The sequence below is a fragment of the Nyctereutes procyonoides genome, unplaced genomic scaffold (assembly GCF_905146905.1).
Source record: "Nyctereutes procyonoides isolate TBG_1078 unplaced genomic scaffold, NYPRO_anot_genome, whole genome shotgun sequence".
Taxonomy (NCBI): Eukaryota; Metazoa; Chordata; class Mammalia; order Carnivora; family Canidae; genus Nyctereutes; species Nyctereutes procyonoides.
The window spans coordinates 2500239-2519463 of NW_026575020.1; the positions used below are offsets into that span (position 1 = coordinate 2500239).

The window sequence follows — 19225 nt, forward strand, 5'->3', positions numbered from 1 at the left end:
GTGTTAGACCTTCCTTCCTGTCTTAGGTTGACAACATTCTTGTTTTGCTGAGGTAGTCACCTAGAACATTCCGTCTTTCGTGTCTGTGCACACAGCCAGCCAGATCTAGCTTGATTCATAGTGGTCAGTCAGACATGTGCTGTGAGACACAAGAATAGAGAGGTGTACCTACCCCACCCTCCAGGACATTCTTTTTTTTTTTAATTTTTTTATTTATTTATTTACGATAGTCATACAGAGAGAGAGAGAGAGGCAGAGACATAGGCAGAGGGAGAAGCAGGCTCCATGCACCGGGAGCCTGATGTGGGATTCGATCCCGGGTCTCCAGGATCGCGCCCTGGGCCAAAGGCAGGCGCCAAACTGCTGCGCCACCCAGGGATCGCCCTCCAGGACATTCTAACTAGCACCCTGTAGCCGTCACTCATCAGCAGCCAAGGCAGCTGGGACAGAATTCTAGACCTCACTTGTCCTAGGAAGAGGGGTGCAAATCTTTGCTGTTAATAGCTCTATAGTGCCTAAGTCTTTCAAAGCCCTATACCTGTATTATCTCACTTAATTCCACAACAATGCTACAAGGTAGGTCCTATGACCATCACCACATGACAATGAGGAAATCTAGGCCAAAAACTTGCTCAAGCAGTTGACAGCAAGTCTGGTTTTAGATTCTTTGCTCTTAATTACTACACAGTCCTCCTGATTTCCATTTCTATTCTTAGAGTATAGGGTTTGTTCCTCAAATATTTATTGGGTGTCTGCTCTGGGCTGGGCATGGGATGGACTTAAAGGTAAATGGGATATTGTGTGCTGTCAGGGGTAGAGAGATACATAAACAAGACATTGTCCTTCAACACAAGAGGTGCCACGATCAAGGCATGAACATCATGTGATGGGAGACAGGGAGAGGGAAGTTCTCACTGCCTAGACAGAGGGCAGACATCTAGAGGGCAGACCACATTCCAGGCAGAGGGAACAGCATGTGTGCAGATGGAAAACTTAGAAGAAGGAGAAATATGGTATACTCAAGTGCCAAAACATCTTGCATAGTGACCGTCAGAGGGGTGCCAGAGAGCTCAGAGCTGGTGTTTCCGTCCAGCTTCCTGCTCCAGCCTGTCCTGCTCTAACCTCCAAGTGCCCCGCACCTACTCTGGGCAAAGCACTGTGCCAGGTGTTGGCCCAAAGTGTGGGATAGAAGCAGTTGCCTAGGTGGGGGTGGGGGGGAGGGAGGACTTTGTGATCAGCTACAGACACAAAGATCTTTGTGGTTGGTGCCATTCTGGAGGTAAAGGGAAGGCTGCTGGGAAGAGCTGCCAAAGGAGGTTTATGGGAGAAGTTGGGGCCTTGCAGATCTCGATCATCTCTTGACATGAAGATTTTTCAGACTGTGAGGAAGGAAAGCTCGGTGTCTCTGTGTGGGGTCCTTCTTCCGCCCCTGCAGCTAGGTTTCTGGAGATCTGACACGTCTTGCTTTGGTGCTGGCCCTTGGAGGGTTGCCAGGGAAACGGTTGGCCAGCTCCAGAGATATAGCCAGAAGAGAGGAGAGTGGGTGACTCAGGCTCACAGACACCACACCCCCTCCCCATTACACGGAAGAGGCTCTCAGAGACCCCTTTCCTCTGGATCTTACAGAGGCGATCGTGTTTATTCTTCCCTTTCTTGATAGAGCAGTCCTTCCCTCCCCGCAGCCCTGACTGGTGGGAGCTAGCAAGAGTCCCCAGGGAGGGAAATGGTGTCAGACGCCCCCCCCCCCTTCACTCTAGAACGGTGGACGCATCCAGTTGGCCTGGGCGAGAGTAAACTCCCGCTGTGCCCATTCAGGCTTTCCGCCCGGGGGGTAAGCAGGCAGCCCAGGCCGAAACGCCCTCCAGGGAGCAAACCCGGGATAATTATTGATGGGGCAGCGGTGGACTTCTGACCTGGGCCTGGGAGGGGCAGGCCCCGGAACGCGGGCCTCGGCCCGGGGGAAGGGCGGGTGGCGGGCCGCGGAGGGGGGCCAGTCGACGCGACCCCAAGAGTCAGTCGGCCGCGAGCGCTGCTCGCGGTGGTCGAGCGACCCAAACAAAGCAGCATGTGCTGGCGGCCCAGTGGGGCCCGGCTCGCGGCCCGGGAGGGGACGCCTCTCGCCGCGGCGACCAGGGGCTGCGCGCGGCGCCCGCCCCTCCCCCACGCCGGCGCGCCGGGGGGTTCCGGGCCCCTCCCCGGCGGCCGCGGCCCGGGTGCGAGGGGCCACGGGGCTCACGAGCGCGCGCCGGGCGGAACCAGGAAGCGGCGCGCGCTGGCGCGGGGCGCGCTCGGGCCGCGGTGCGCGAGCGGCGCGCGCGCCCCCGCGGGCCCGGGCGTGAGGAGACACGGCGGCCGGAGCCGTCACCCCGGGCGGGGCCCCTGCGCAGGCGGCTACGCGCGGCGGCCCGGCCGAAGGAAGGAGCGAGCGAGCGGGCGGGCGGGCGGGCGGCGGCGGCGGCGGCGGCTGGCGCCCGGAGGGCCGACGAGGTAGGAGCTGCTGGGCGAGCGCTGGGCTCGGGGCCGGGGAGCGAGGCCGGGGAGCCTGCACGGGCGGGGCCCCGCGCCCTGGCCGCCCAGACGCCCGCAGGGCCGCGCCGCCGCCGCCATCGCTCCCCGGGCCGCGGGGGCTGCGCGCTGGGGTCGGGGGCGCGGGGGGCGCCGGGGCACGCGAGGGGCGTCGTGCCGAGGCGGGGGCGGGCGGAGGGGGTCGAGTGGGGGGGCGGTGCGGGCGCGCGTGCGGGGGTGGGCGTGTGACGGGCCCGGCGCCGACCCCTGCCGGTGGAGGGGGCTGCTGGCGTCCACCCCGCGCCTCCCGCTTGCGGTGCCAGGCAGCCCCTGGCGGCTCCTTGCCTTGCCTCCTTTTTCAAAAGAGGGATCTGCGACTCCCGGGGTGGGATGAGCCCGGGGGTGCCCGGTGGGGTGAGGAGGTGTTAGGCAAGCCTCAAGGACCAGTGCCTTATAAGGAGTCATGACAACAAATACGAACGTTTCGATCCGGCCCAGGGGTCGGGGATCCCACATCAGGACCCGCCAGGCCCCGGTTGGTGAGTGTGGCAGCGGGATGCGGCATGCTTTGTTTTTTTGTTTTGTTTTTTTTTCCTCTTTCTTTCTTTCTTTCTTTCTTTTCTTTCTTCTTCTTCTTTTGCTAGCCAGGGATAGTAAAAAAAAAAAAAAAAAAAAAAAAAAAAAAAAAAAGCCCTGGTGTCGGGGGTAGATAGGGAGAGTCGGAAGGCAAGTCGTGGTGTCACAAAAGCTGGTCTGAGGCTAAAGGAATCTGGCACGACGGTCAGGCTGATCAAAGAAGAAAAAAGAACTTGTGTGGAGCAAGAGGCGTTTGCAAACACTTGTAGCTAGCAGTGATGGAAAAGGCAAAGAAGGAAAACAAGTGCCAGCTTTTAGGAAGATGGGATTAATGAAAACCACAAGAATGTGAAAGGCAGAAAGAGAAGGGATCCTTCCCAGTTCTTGTTCTTGTCCCTCGTGAGCCTGTCAGACCTTTGTATCAGATAAATAGTACTAAAAGTGGGTCATAGAATGTTGGAGCTGGAAAGGACCCTGGGATTATGCTACATTCTCTTATTGTACAAATGAGGAAATTGAGGTCCCAGGTAGATGGAGTAAGTGGCCTGCTCTGTTGTCGCAGCTGTTCAGTCGTTCTGGGGCTGAAATGTCGGGGTTGAGGACTCTCAGGTCAGTGCTCTGCCCAAAGCACTGTGCAGCAGATCTTTACCTAAATACAGTTCCATTAATTGTCACTGGAATGTCCTCGGGGAATGCCCCTTGAAAGGGCTAGTGTGTCACCAAATTATTAAACAGGTTTATGTCTTTTTTTTTTTTTTTCCCAGTCTTCAAATGGTGTTTATCATCTACTGGTATCTTAGGTTTCCAAAGTGTTTGGATAGCCGCCTGGGCCATAATAAGCTTTCAGCTGTTGCGTATATTATCTCAGATAATTTTGTTATTGTTCAATGGAGATAGCATAACTTTGCTTTTTTTCTCAACTTTCTTGTTATTTGTTTATATTTATGAGCTAGTAGGAGAGGATGTGTTTTATTTCATGTGCCTTTCATGTTTTTCTAATTTTATTTTGTAACACTGTGAACATTGGATCAGTTCTGATAATTTCAGATAGTGGAATCCTATTGATTGATTGACTTTTTATCGAGGCTTTGAGTTTTTTGTTTTGGTACCAATTTCCATCTCATGGCAGATTATAGTTGTTAGAATCGATAGTGTAACTGGGAGAAGGGGCTTCTGATTTTAAGAAAAAATTACCATTTGACAGTTTATGATGTCATGTTTAAGTAAAACACTACACCTTTGGTCAGGTAAGTGTCATCTAGTAGATTACTTGTTTTCCAGAGCCTTTCAGAAGATGAAAATTTCAAGTGCCTGGTTGAGACACAGGGAAGGATTGGAGAGAGCTTTCTTCAAAAAAGCAAAACCTCAGAAAAAAAAAGTTGATTTCTATCACTAGCAGTTTGGTTATTGCATAACTTGGAGCTGAACTACATAAAATCTTTGCTGTATACCCAACTCCATAAATTATCCAGCCTTCTCTCTTGTCCTGGCTTTTTCAGCATTCATGTTTTTGCCAACAGGATATTTTGGATTGTGTTGAGAAATTTAAGGTGGATATATTTCTTCTATGGGTACTTCGTGATATATATGATAGAAAGGGGGGAAAAGTGCTATCATTGTTTGGAGTGTTACAACATAAATATTTTGGTCAGCACTTCCTATTGTGCCCCAACTTCTCATTTCATCTTCATTTTCTGGCTCTCAATTGATTTTTTTTTTAAGTGTTATTTACATATGCAGAAACCACATCAAGACTAGTAAAGGGTGCCATTTATTGCTCTTCTGGTACTGATGTCAAGTTTTTCAAGTTATATTAGTGTTAGTATTCAAACTATTTGATTTGTGTTAGGTTTATATTTATGAATGTGCTTGTGGTGGCTCATTTGACTTGTTTTTGTGTAGGTAGGTGATCGAGGTAATCTTATAAAGGGAAGATGTTATAAATAGGTAAATAACACATGCAAGATTAGATTGCAAGTTGAAGGTAGAATCAAAGGAAACTTAACTATTCTAGTGCCCTGTAAACATATATGAATCTCAAAAGTGTTCACAGATTTCTGGATATTCTAACTACCAGTGAGACATTTTTGCCTCTCTTGTTAGAGTATAGATTACCACATTATTCTTACAAAAGGAAGGAAAAACAAAAACCTTCCAGTTTTTATTAATTTGTCTTGAGTATTTGAGTATCTTTTAAAAAGATATCTGACAATTCCAGGTTACTGAGTTCTTCAGAAAAATAATATCCCTTTACTGCACAATAAAGTGTCAGAATACTTTGACTCCGGAACTTAATAAAAATAATGTTGAAAAGTTAGCTCTAAAGTACCAGTGTCCCCAATTTTGTGTAGTGGTTAAAGGAAAAAAATTTTTCTTTAAATCTTAGCTTTGTTAATAGAAGTGTTCTAAAATCGGAAGTATTTTTTCCCCTGCAATGTTGGAAACACAAGTTTTAGGCTTATTTCTGGGAATAAGAAAGTCAAATTTCACAATCTAGTTTCCATTGATCAGACTGTTTTTTTTTTTTTTTGTACATTTAAATCGTGAGCATCACAGTGATAAAAAACTTTTTTGAAATTGTACTCATTTTTAATTATCCTTATTTTATTTTATTTATTTTTTATTTTTTTAAAATTTTTTTTTTAATTTTTTATTTATTTATGACAGTTACAGAGAGAGAGAGGCAGAGACACAGGCAGAGGGAGAAGCAGGCTCCATGCACCGGGAGCCCGATGTGGGATTCGATCCCAGGTCTCCAGGATCGTGTCCTGGGCCAAAGGCAGGCGCCAAACCGCTGCGCCACCCAGGGATCCCTAATTATCCTTATTTTAAGTAGAATATTGATATTGGATCTTTTCTTGTTGATGATAATCCCTTGTTACTGAAAAACTTAAGTCAGTTTGGAGATTTTACAATATAAATCTATGCTCTTTTTACTAATCAAAGAGAGGAGTAATTTACAGGTGTTAGATTTCTAGTTGGTTGAATGAGACCCTCACTTTTGATGGTTTCAGGGTTTTAGATGACGTTTATTACTTTTGTTAGTTTTGGACACACCCATGACTTCCTTGGAAGGTATCTTTGAGGTTTGGTTTCCTTTTTTTTTTTAATGGTAATATTGGGGTGGGGGTGCTTCCTGTTTGTATTTTCAAAATTAGGTCCACATGTTAACTTTCTGATACCGTCACATTTTAATTTTAAACATATAAAGACAAGAATCAGATGACATGTCGTTTATCTTTGTCCATTGTACTGCTTGCTTCCTGACAGCCTTACTGAGCTCAGCCTGAATACCCAGTTAGGAAGGCAGGGCATTCCTGATTCTTTTCCCAACTGTCTTCAAGGTATAGCAGCCTCAGAAGGACTCTTACAACAAAGGTGCAGTTAACAGAAAAAAGGGGCTATTGGTATCTGTCTTCTTCCAGGTACCTAGATAATGTACAACACTAAGAGTTGAAATGTGTTCTGTGGAGCCTTGAACATCAGAATTTTAAAGAAGGGTTGCCTGGGGCTTATGTTTATATAGTCTAGAACCCCATGTATTAGAGTGATTATAGCAGTTTTTGTTTTTTTTTTTTAATTCGTGAGAGACACACAGAGAGGCAGAGACCTAGGCAGAGGGAGAAGGCAGTTTCCTTGCAGGGAGCCGGATGCAGAACTCGATCCCCACACCTCAAGGATCAGGCCCTGAGCCAAAGGCAGACACTCAACTGCTTAGCCATCCAGGCATCCCTGACTATAGCAGTTTTTCTGACCTCACTTAAGTCATACAGAATGTCATGGAGAATTTAAGAACTAGAACAAATTTAGGGTATGGTAGTAGAACTTAGGAGAAATCACCCTCAGCTATAAAACTCTTCTTTGACCCTCCTGGGTAATTTTTGTGTGGTATGTCACCTTTAACAAATATTGGAATATGGGTTATATGGAGCCTTGAAGAGAAGTATATCCTTGAAAGGAATACATACAATAATGATTCAGGGATTAAAGCTAGTGGCCTTTTCCTGGCTCTTAACTAACTATATTCTAAGGACTATAATGATTAGGTAGACTCCAAATTAAATTGGCATTCAAATATATTTGCAGCTCAGGGGCATTTTATGTCTTCTAAATTTTCTTTTGTATCACATTAGTAAAGTCAATTAGCATGTTGCACAGTTATGCATAATGCACTTTGCAGTTGAGCTTAATACAGATTATCTTGACCTCCCAGTCTCCCCTCCTCAATATTCAATAAAGGAGAAGTTATAATTTGTCTCATACTGGATATTTTCTTTCTTGGATTTATTCATAATAATTACATCCATTTCCTATGTATCATAATACTATTAAGATGAAAAACCATATATTGATTGATAAGAACATTTATGTTTTGGAAGCTCGCTTGCAAGTCTACTCCGACATTCACTCTCCATTTATTACGCCATTGCTTTTGGCACTCTCTTTTTTAAAAAAAAAAATGTTTTCCAGATTTATTTCTATTATGTGAAGTATCTACATTCAGTGTACTGCTAGTTTTCTGAGGTGCTTGTGCTGACTCATTTTTTTAATTATACTAAGATATAGAGTATGATTTGAGAGTGGCAATGAGATTCTCAGAAAATATGAAAACTTTCCTTTCTGACTAGTTAGAGAAAGGGTGGGGAAGACAAGGGGAAATACATCAATGAACCAATCAATTATTGTTATTTGTTGGGATTAATTTGATGACTAATATTTTCAATGCCCATCAGGCTAAGTAAAGGGAATTTGGCTTTACCCTGTAATGATAATAGGACAAACCCAAGTATTTTCTAATACTGCTTGTTTTCCCCTGGTTGGGGATTTTTTTTTTTTTTTTTTTTTTTTTTTTTTTTGTTGCATATGGGAAATCAAGCCAAAGTTACCAGTAACAGCCACATCCATTATTCGTATTAAAAACAACTATTTACCACTCTGGGCTATAGCTCTACCTATCAGGGGCTCATCTGGGAAGATGTTAATAGTTATCTGTATAATTATTCCATCTTTCAAAAAGTGATCAGAAAATTGGTTTAAAAATATTTCAAATTGGGATGCCTGGGTGGTTGCCTTTGACTCAGGGTGTGATCCTAGGGTCCCAGGATCAAGTTTCAGTGTCAAGCTCCCTGCATGGAGCCTGCCTCTCCCTCTGCCTATGTCTCTACCTCTCTCTCTCTGTGTGTCTCTCATGAATAAATGAATAAAATCTTTTAAGAAAACTACTTCAAATTATGTCCAAAGCCTAAAAGTGGAAAGATAACAAAAATAATACCTAACACTGCCCACTTAAAAGTGTGCCAAGCAGTGTTATAAGCTCTTGCCATATTTTAACTTATAATCCTCAAAGGAGAGAGTATCATTTTCAGATGAAAGATGAAGAAATGGCCACAGAGAAGTTAACTTGTCCAAAGTCATATTGCTAGTAATAATGGCAATACTGGATCTAGACCTAGGACAGGCTGACTCTGTAGGCTGTTCCTAACCACTGCACTGCAAACAAGAGCAGGCAACTACAACTTTGCAATAACATTTGGTGTCTTTAAGGCTTATATTTCTTTATTTGTGCTCCCAAATGGACTCTTGTTTATTTTTAATAGAAAAAAATATGTATTTAGAAATTTTTAGTTTATGAATGTGATAAGTATTTTTCCAACTAAAGTATATAATCATGGTAGAAATTATGTTAAAACAGAGAATGTCTTAATTCTGACTATAGATTGTCCTTTGTTGTTCTGCCACTAGCATTATCAGATATATCATAGAAGAGCTATAAACTGTCTCCTTGGCCTCTTCTTTACAAACAAAAGGATCATTTGCACCAAGTTAACATGTAACATATTTGTTTATTGAAAATGCAAATACCCAGTTCATTTTATTTTTATTTTATTTTTATTTTATTTATTTTTTTTTAAGATTCAAACTTTTTTTAAAAATTTTTATTTGTTTATTTATGATAGAAAGAGAGAGAGAGAGAGGCAGAGACATAGGCAGAGGGAGAAGCAGGCTCCATGCACCGGGAGCCCGACGTGGGATTCGATCCCAGGTCTCCAGGATCGCGCCCTGGGCCAAAGGCAGGCGCCAAACCGCTGCGCCACCCAGGGATTCCCCCCAGTTCATTTTATTTACAACTTTATTTTGAAGGGATTTGCAACCCTATTCTTGCTGTATTGAAGCTTTTTAGAGTTACTAATTGTGATTTCTAAGAATTTTAATTTGGCTTTAATTTTTAAGGTAACTGAAGCAATTAGTGTGTTTAGAGCTATGCAAACGCCAGAAACTAGAAACTAGTCTCAGAAATTTATTCCTTTTTATATGCAGTGGTCTCAGTGTTTTTCCTTTGAGGTAGATTGTTGTGAAGTTAAATCTTGGAGACAGAATTCACTACCCTAAAGTGTAGTAGTTTGAATTTGAGAGGTCAAGTCAGAGAGGAGAGAAACTCGAATTCCCTGAGCAGAGGGTATAAACTTGTTCAAATAAACAGAGGATGTTGTCTTCCAGGATTGTCAAACTGTCACCTTTGACCAGGGTTGAATTTTCTTTGAATGTTGACAGAAGTTACAATGTCAGTGGAAAAAGCTTAATGTGAAGTATCTATAACTCAGAATTTCCTTATGTTTGTGTCAGTGAGATCCTACAATTAAAGCTGTTTTTTTTTTTCTTCTGTGTCTGATGAGTTTTAAAAAGCCTTCAGTGGGGTTTTCCATCCTTGAGTTAAGAGTAAATTAGAAAGTTTGTAAGAAATTATTTTGTGTTGTCTAAAATTCAGAGCCTATAATCTGTGGCAGATTGTTATGTTTTTATAAAGAATGAGACTTAATTCAACCTGCAGAAAATGTGTTAAATAAGCTACATTCACAAATGCCATTGTAGTTTTTGTTTTTTTCCATTGTAGTATTTGTAAATAGAAACTTTTGAGCCCTTAATCTGTTAAAGTACTAAAAATTACATTTATCAGCTTTATTTAATTTTTTTCTTTTTTTTTAAAAAAGATTTTTTATTTATTCATGATAGACATAGGGAGAGAGAGGCAGAGACAGAGGCAGAGGCAGAGGGAGATGCAGGCTCCATGCAGGAGCCCGACATGGGACTCGATCCCAGGTCTCCAGGATCACACCCTGGGCCAAAGGCAGGCGCTAAACTGCTGAGCCACCCAGGGATCCCCAATCAGCTTTATTTTTTTCTCAGAATTTATTTACTTATTCATGAGAGACACAGAGAAAGGCAGAGACAAAGGGAGAGGGAGAAGCAGGCTCCCTGCAAGGAGCCTGATGCGGGACTGGATCCCAAGAGCTGAAGGCAGATGCTCAACCACTGAGCCACTCAGGTGCCTCGAATTTATCAACTTTATAATGCAGCATTCTACAAGATTAAGATAGTCATTTGTAGTTTGACTAGGTAAAGCATTCTCTCAGAAATAATTTTATGTTTTCATTTTGCTTCATGTTTCTAAAATATTTTGGTAATCTTTTATGCTTGAGAAAAATAGCAAACTAGAGATCTACAGAAATACATAGCTCTTTACAAAATGAAACAGTCCACCCTGTGGATTTATGTTTTACAATTTGTGATCTGTTTCTGATAGAAAGTGAGGGAGAATTACAGTGAGAACTGGACGTTATAGAGCCTTACTCAAAAGATATGGAAAGCCTAATAGGTACAAATGCAATGCACATACTCCTCTTTGTGTTGTTACTGTTTCAATTTTGTAATGATATAAGGAAACTCTGAACCTATCCTGAGCATATTTTAAAGATAAGTTTATCTTGAAATGAGTTTTAATATCAAATAAAAATACTGAATTCATTGTGATGCATATAGATTTATCTTCCTCCTTAACTGCTGAAGGTATCAAAACAAAATAGAAAATATTTGACTTCCTGAATGCCATGGCTACAGTTAATATGCTGAATGGTGATGAAGCAGGATTTCTTGATTTTGCAATACCAGAGCATAGCACATAATTTTAGAAGAATGGATCCTTAAGTAAGTTATTACCTTAAGCACACATTTTAAATTATGTCCTAGAAATATGACATTGTCAAAATTTATGGTTTTGAATTTCTATTACCCAAATGTGAGAAATTCTAGTTTGAGAGAACTTTGTAATACATTCCAGTTCTGTTGGTAAATTTGAACAAGGCAAACATAAAAACTAGCCAGTGGCTTTTTTTTTTTTTTTTAATTTTTATTTATTTATGATAGTCACACACACAGAGAGAGAGAGAGAGGCAGAGACACAGGCAGAGGGAGAAGCAGGCTCCATGCACCGGGAGCCCGACGTGGGATTCGATCCCGGGTCTCCAGGATCGCGCCCTGGGCCAAAGGCAGGCGCCAAACCGCTGCGCCACCCAGGGATCCCTAGCCAGTGGCTTTTATGGAATAACTCATAAAAGAAAAAATGTATATGTAAGTGCATAAATATTAACAAGTTCCTTATGTCAAAAAAATGCCAGAAGCCAAAGATAAATGACAAAAATAAGAAAAACATTGCAAACATAGATGGCAAAAGGTTGTGGGTTAATATTATTGTTGTATTTATTTATTTTTAAAAGATTTTATTTATTTATTCATGAGAGACATAGAGAGAGGGAGGCAGAGACACAGGCAGAGAGGGAGAAGCAGGCTCCATGCAGGGAGCCCAGGTGGCCCAGTGGTTTAGCGCTGCCTTCAGCCCAGGGCCTGATCCTGGAGGTCTGGGATCGAGTACTGCATCGGACTCCCTGCTTCTCCCTCTGCCTGTGTCTCTGCCCCTCACGTGGGACTCGATCCCGGGTCTCCAGGATCAGGCCCTGGGCTGAAGGCTGCGCTAAACCGCTGGGCCACCCGGGCTGCCCTGTTGTTGTTTTTAATAAAGTTTGTTTGTTTGTTTGTTTATTTAATGAGAGAGAGAGAGAGAGCGCGAGCCTTTGTGCCAGCCAAGCAAGGGGAGGAACAGAGGGAGAGGGACAGGCAGATTCCTGCTGAGCACAGAGCTGGATTCCGGGCTTGATCCCATGACCCCGAGATCACAACCTGAGCTGAAACCAAGAGTTGGATGCACAACTGGCTGAGCCACCCAGATGCCCCAGGTTATGGGTTAATATTAATATATAACGAATATATACCAAAATTAAAAAGATGGTCTCCCAAAGGGAAAATGAAAAAAAGAAGAGTTACAAATGCTCAGCAATCATATAAATTTATGTTCAGTTGCACTAGAAATCAAGAAATGCAATAAAACAATTACATGATTTTTCCACCGAACAGATTTAGAAAACTAAAAATATTGAAAAAATAAAAACAGTGTTGCTTAGGAATGTGGGGAAACTGACACCTTCATATTCATTGGTTAGCTGTAAATTGGTACTTTTTTTGAAAGGCGGTTTAATGTATGTATTGAAAGAATTAGAAATGGGCATTCCTTTTGACCTAACAGTTCTATTTAGAGGACATCCGAAATATATTAAAAGATTTATATATAAGGATGTTCCTCATAGTGTTATTTATTTATTTATTTATTTATTTATTTATTTATTTTTTAAAGATTTTATTTATTTATTCATGACAGACGGACAGAGAGAGAGAGAGAGGCAGAGACACAGGCAGAGGGAGAAGCAGGCTCCAGGCAGGGAGCCTGATGTGGGACTTGATCCCAGGTCTCCAGGATCACACCCTGGGCCAAAGGCAGGCGCTAAACTGCTGAGCCACCCGGGGATCCCCATAGTGTTATTTAAAATAGCAACAAATTGGAAAAAACTTCAGTATTCAGCATTAGAGGATAAATGAACTAAATTGAATATTTTATGTAATGGAATACTATTCAGCCATTTCAACATGTTATAAAACAATATTTAATGATGTAGGTAAAGTTTACAATATATTACTAAATGAAGAGGCAAATTGCAAAGCACAACTGTGCTTGGGAAATGTATAAGCATTGAAAAACATATTCTGCATTATAGGATTCTGGGTGTGTGCGGGCATGCGTGGTTTCTAAGTGTCTTCCCATTACAAGTAATAAAAAACGGAATACTTTGTGTTCAAGAAAGAAGTTATTTTTAATGAATGGAAAAAGAAAATATGAGATATATATGTGTAACAATATTATTTAGCCATAAAATAAGGAAATCTTGCCATTTATAACAACATGGATGAATCTAGAGAGCATTATGCTAAGTGAAATAAGTCAGAGACAAATGCTGTATGATCTCACTGATATGTGGAATAATAAAAGTAAAAAACCAAACTCATAAAAAAAAAAAAAGATTGGTGGTTGCCAAAAACGGGTAGAGGACTATGTGAAGGTGGCCAAAGGGTACAAACTTCCAGTTACCAGATGAGTAAGTTCTGAGTATGTAATGTACAGCATGGTGACTATAGTTAACTGTATCGTGTATTTTAAAGTTGCTAAGAGAGTAGATCTTAAAAGTTCTCCCCCCACACACAATTGTAGCTATGTGAGGTAATGGATGTCTTTTTTTTTTTTAAGATTTTATTTATTTATTTATTTATTTATTTATTTATTTATTTATTCATTCATGAGAGAGACACACAGAGAGGCAGAGACACAGGCAGAGGGAGAAGCAGGCTCTATGCAGGGAGCCCGATGTGGGACTTGATCCCAGGACTCCAGAATCATGCCCTGGGCTGAAGGCGAAGGCAGGCGCTAAACCGCTGAGCCACCCAGGGATCCCCGGTAGTGGATGTCTTAACTAACCTTATTTTGGTAAATGTTTTACTATAGATATATGTGTGTATATATATGTATACACACACACATACATACATATATCAAATTACATTGTATACCTTAAACTTACACAATAATTTATGTCAGGTATGTTTAAATAAAGCTGAGGGGAGGGATCCCTGGGTGGCGCAGCGGTTTGGCGCCTGCCTTTGGCCCAGGGCGCGATCCTGGAGACCAGGGATCGAATCCCACGTCGGGCTCCCGGTGGATGGAGCCTGCTTCTCTCTCTGCCTCTCTCTCTCTCTCTCTCTCTCTCTCTCTCTGTGGCTATCATAAATAAATAAATAAAGAAAAATATATAAAAAAAAAAAGGCTTTCTTGTATCTCACACTTTAAAAAAAAAAAAAAAGCTGAGGGGAAAAGTTAAAACGACTTTCGTGTGTTGATTTGGAATGAGAAACTTATTTTTATTTTCAGTTAGTATTTCCTTTTTAGGAGCAGAAAGTGAGTAGTTTGTGATGTTTGTGTTAAATATTTCCCATAGTATATTTATTTGGTGTGCTTTATGGCATCTTTTGTTAAAGAACCATATTAAAACTATTCTAATTTTATATTTAATGTTTTCAGAATCAACATAATTTGAACTTGAGGACTGAGTTATTTCCAATATTTGGTGGAATGGTCCATATTTTTATATATAAGCTGATGGTGAATTACATTGTTTTTATAATTGTAATGAAGAGATTATATTGCTTTATTTGTGTATGTGCTCTGTTAAGCTACCATTCTTTTTTTTTTTTTTTTAAGATTTATTTATTTATTTATTCATGAGAGACACAGAGAGAGAGGCAGAGACATAGGCAGAGGGAGAAGCAGGCTCCTTGCAGGGAGCCCGATTTGAGACTCCATTCCGGATCCCGGTTATCACGCCCTGAGCTGAAGGCAGATGCTCAACTGCTGAGCCACCCAGACGTCCCATTACCATTCCTTTCATATTGAAGATGTGTTTTTTGTTTGTTTGTTTGTTTGTTTGTTTCAACTTTTGGGGAAAAAAAGTTAGGTCTAGTTTATTTTAACATGTGGTAACCCTGTGAACATTGTATTATTTCAATATATTTTGTGTATTTGCTTTTGTACTGCTTTCTCTTTCATGATGATACCTACAAAGATTGCTAGGTTTATGGATTTTTTTTCTTGTAATCCCATTAGTCATGCTTAATGACTTCTCTAAATGTTTATTATGTTATTCATTTGGGACTATCTGGTAAAGGAAATCTCTAGTGAAAGATATTTTCTCTTGGGTGTATGTCATTTCTAATACAAGAGACTTGTATTCTGCCTTAATTAAATTCACATTAAATAGTTTCTTTGTAATTAGATTTAGTGTTTAAGAAGTGTTAAGTGTTAAGTTTAAAGGAGAAAAACGAAGATAAATTACAAGTTGATGTTTCAGAAGAATTTTGGTGCACAAGTATTTAGGTCTTAGCACTTTTGCAGCAAATAAAATTACAGTCTTAAAATACATATATTTGAACCCAGCAGAAGACTTACTTATTTTATTTTTAAAATTTTAAATATTTTATTAGAGAGAGAGTAAGCATACAAACTGGGGGACGGGCAGAGGGAGGGGGACATGGATACACTTTGCTGAGCAGGGAACCCAACTCTGGCCTTGATCTTAGGACCCTGAGATCATGACCTGAGCAGAAGTCAATCGCTTAACCAACAGAGCCACCTAGGTACCATAAGATTTTTTTTTTTTTTGAAGTAATCTCTACATCCAATGTGGGGCTTAAACTCACCACCCCAAGTTCAAGGATTGCATGCTCTTCTGACTGGGCCAGCTAGGTGCCCCAGGCCTACTTATTTTATGTAAAATTCAGCTTGTTAAAAATCTTCCTTAACCTGGATTGTGCCATATAATTTATTATAATGGAATTTGCTGTAACAGAATTTTAAGTCAGTTTTGAGAATACTAAAACATAAGAGAAATCATATAGTACTTTTTAAGTGCTTTGTAAACCTAAATCCATAAAATAGTTAAATGTATAAAGATAAATATTTTCATGTATTAAAGTTAAAACCATAAACATATACTGCCCAGGATGCCTTCATAAATAAATCCTGTTCATTTTCTGGTTCTTATTTGCTTATTATTTCTTAAACTTCTCTGCCTCCTAAAAATGTGATCAGTCTCATTTAATCCAAAATTGTTTTCCTTTGGCTTCAGTGTATTGATCATTGCTGATTTTCTCTCTCATCTGTTTTATCACTATGATATTATTATGACCAGTTAGAATAATCCCCTTTCTTCTATTTTTTTTCTGCAATTTTTATGTTTTTATTTGAGAGGGGGAGTATAGTCAGGGGGAGGGACAGAGGGGCAAGCTGACTCTCCACTGAGCAAGGAGTTTTAGGAGTCCATCACATCCCTGAGATCATGACCTGAGCTGAGGTCAAATGCTCAACCTACTGAGCCACCCAGGTGCCCCTCCTCTTTCTTCTTTTGTGTATCTGAATCATACTTACCAAACCATGAGATACTTAAAAAATCATATAAATTTGGGGCCTCAAATTTAACATCATAATTTTTATAATATGGCATCAGCAAACTATAGAATATATTTTTAAATTAAGATATAAAATGATTGGGCACCTGGGTGGCTCAACTGGTTAAGCGTCTGCTTTAGGATCAGGTCATGATCCCAGGGTCCTAGGATCAAGTCCTGTGTCAGGCTCCCTGCTCTGCAGGGAGTCTGCTTCTCCTCCTGCCCTTCCACCTACTCATTCCCTCTCTCTGTTTCTCTCTCATGTATGCACTCTCTCAAATAAGATCTTTTAAAAAAGGTATAAAATGATTTATTGCTTTCTTAATTTAGAACTAGTTACTTGATTGTGTTCTAGTCTTTTTTTTTTAAGTTTTTTTATTTTTTGTTTTTAATTTGAGAGAAAGAATGAGAGCATGAGTGGGTGGGATAGGGAGAAGCAGATTCCCTGCTGAGCAGGGAGCCTGACCTGGGGCTCCATCCCCAGACCCAGGGATCATGACCTGAGCCAAAGGACACTTAACCTACAGAGGCACCCAAATGCCTCAATTGTGTTCTATCTAGTCTTTTGTCTGATTTTTGAGAACTTGGTTATTTCTCACAAAGATAAGTCTTCCCCAAGTCTGTAAATCTTAAGGTTATCTCTTTAAAGGAGCTCAAATATATGTAACATTCAAAAGATTAAAAAAATTTCTTTCAAAAGTTATTATAATTTTGTTTGAAACTCTTTAATCTGCTTTTTGTTTCTTAGCTGCCAGGGGGCTTTGTGTGTGTGTGTGTGTGTGTGTGTACTTAAAAATACTTCCAAAGTGAGTAAAGAAATTTATTTCAAAATTTTCCAGTAATTGGGCTATCAGTTAAGGTAAGACTTAGTAAATATTTGTTGACTGGTGAATAAATGGGCTGTATAATCACAATACTTTTTAAGGCAAAATTAGATAACTTGCCCCATTAAGCTGTATTTGCTAGTGGTTCTTAACTGTTTGGAAATGAGGGGACCTTTTGAGACTCTAATGAAACCATTGACTCTTCCCAGTAAAATACATATACACATAAAATTTTGCATATGTTTCAAGAAGTCCATGGACTTGGGTGGCTCAGTGGTTGAGTGTCTGCCTTTGGCTTAGGGCATGATCCCTGGGTGCTGGGATCAAGTCTCACATCAGGCTCCCTGTAGGGAGTCTGCTTCTCCCTTTGCCTATGTCTCTGCCTCTCTCTCTCTGTGTCTCTCATGAATAAATAAATAAAATCTTAAAAAAAAAAAAAGAAGTCCATATACTCAGACTACAAACCCCTAATATAAACAGCCAGCCTTCATTAATACAGGTAGTGGAGGTGGGGGCATATGGAGAAGAGATAGTAATCCAAATTTACACAATGTGTACTTATTTTAAAACCTCTAGCCTGATTTTCTTACCTGGGGGCTCAGGAAGGACTTATTTACCCCCAGAAACTCAATAAATATCAATCTACTTCAATATTCAAAAGGTCTATTTCATTGCATAGCCCTAGCATAATTTAATCTACTAACATCTATTAATGGATATTTAAGTTGTTTCCAGTTTTACTTTTTTATAACCAATTCTGTGGTGTAGATTCTTAAGTTGAGTGGGTGTTTTTGCATTTACTGGACCATCCTTTTATTTTTTTAATTTATTTTAAATTTATTTTTAAAGATTTTATTTATTTATTCATGAGAGACACAGAGAGAGGCAAAGAGAGAAGCAGGCTCCATACAGGAAGCCCAATGTGGGACTCAGTCCCAGGACTCCAGGATCACTCCCTAGGCAGAAGGGAGGTGCTCAACCACTGAGCCACCCAGGCATCCCTGGACCATTCTTTTAATGTAAGTTCTAGAAGTTAGAGTTGCTGAGCAATTTGCATAAATAGTTCACCCTCCAGAGAGACCATTCAAAAACCACCCTTGGTAGTTAACATGCCTACTAAGAACTAGTGTATGATGAGGATGGCCATTTCCCCATATCTTCCATGACTAAGTATCGATAACCTTTTTATCTTTGCTAGTCTCCATATTTTTATTTCTTTGATTTCTAGCAAGGTTAGACAGTGCTTCACATGTTTAATGGCCATTTTGTTTCTTCTTTGTCATTTGCCCTTTTATATAATTTAGCTAATTTTTTATATAGCTGTTTGAGTTTTCCCAAAGATCTTTCTGTCTTATGTATTTCCTCTCAGGAAATTACTTGCCTTTCAACTTTGTGTAGTATTTTTTTGCAGTACAAAATGTTGAATTTTTATGTTGTCTAATTTAATAGTCTTTCTTCTCTGATCTGGGTATTAAGACATGCTTAGAAAACCATCTGTACCCAAAAATTATAAAATTTTCATTTGTATTTTCTTTTAGACTATTTTATGGTTCTATTTTTTGCATTAAGTTTCTCCATTCATCTGCAATCTATTTCTGTATAAGAAGTGAAGTGGCAGTGTAGCATTGTTTTCCTGAGAACAATACTATTTATTGATCACTCACTATATGCCAAGCATTGAGCTAAATATTTCACATGTATTAACAATTTTAGGGCGGCTCCAGTAGTGCAGCGGTTTAGCGCCGCCTTCAGCCCAGGGCGTGATCCTGGAGTCTTGGGATCGAGTCCCACGTCGGGTTCCCTGCCTGGAGCCTGCTTCTCCCTCTGCCTGTGTCTCTGCCTCTCTCTCTCTCTCTCTTTCTCTCTCTGTGTCTCTCATGAATAAATAAATAAAATCTTAAAAAAAGTTTTTTTTTTTTAATTTTTAAAATTTATTTATTTATGATAGTCACAGAGAGAGAGAGAAAGAGAGAGGCAGAGACACAGGCAGAGGGAGAAGCAGGCTCCATGCACTGGGAGCCCGATGTGGGATTCGATCCCGGGTCTCCAGGATCGCGCCCTGGGCCAAAGGCAGGCGCCAAACCGCTGCACCACCCAGGGAT

At 40.7% G+C, this 19225-nt stretch overlaps 2 protein-coding genes across 5 annotated transcripts in view; one reads left to right on the forward strand and one right to left on the reverse strand.

Moving 5' to 3' along the window:
- Positions 1 to 1753: 1753 nt before the first annotated feature.
- On the reverse strand, positions 1754 to 3070 carry LOC129510605 (proline-rich protein 2-like). Its single transcript, XM_055326836.1, has 2 exons — positions 3000 to 3070; positions 1754 to 2858 (listed from the first exon to the last, which is right to left on the reverse strand). Exons 1-2 carry the CDS (start codon positions 3068 to 3070, stop codon positions 1754 to 1756), a joined length of 1176 nt encoding a protein of 391 aa, XP_055182811.1.
- LOC129508314 (signal transducer and activator of transcription 5B) overlaps positions 1806 to 19225 on the forward strand; it is a 71402-nt gene continuing 53982 nt past the window's right edge. For 2 of the 4 annotated variants that reach the window (XM_055323273.1, XM_055323292.1), the window contains exon 1: positions 2358 to 2487. The gene's annotated coding sequence lies outside the window, so the exon portion shown is untranslated. Of the gene's footprint in view, positions 1832 to 2357; positions 2488 to 3023; positions 3045 to 19225 lie in introns of those variants that run through there. The other 2 variants (XM_055323286.1, XM_055323279.1) reach the window with 2 other exon arrangements.

Bases quoted from the DNA above. Each gene is read 5' to 3' on its own strand.
- LOC129510605 (XM_055326836.1), bottom strand. From the start codon at position 3,070: ATGCCGCATCCCGCTGCCACACTCACCAACCGGGGCCTGGCGGGTCCT. The intron at 2,859-2,999 runs GCCGGATCGAAA...CTTTTGAAAAAG, and splicing joins GTGGGATCCCCGACCCCTGG to GAGGCAAGGCAAGGAGCCGC.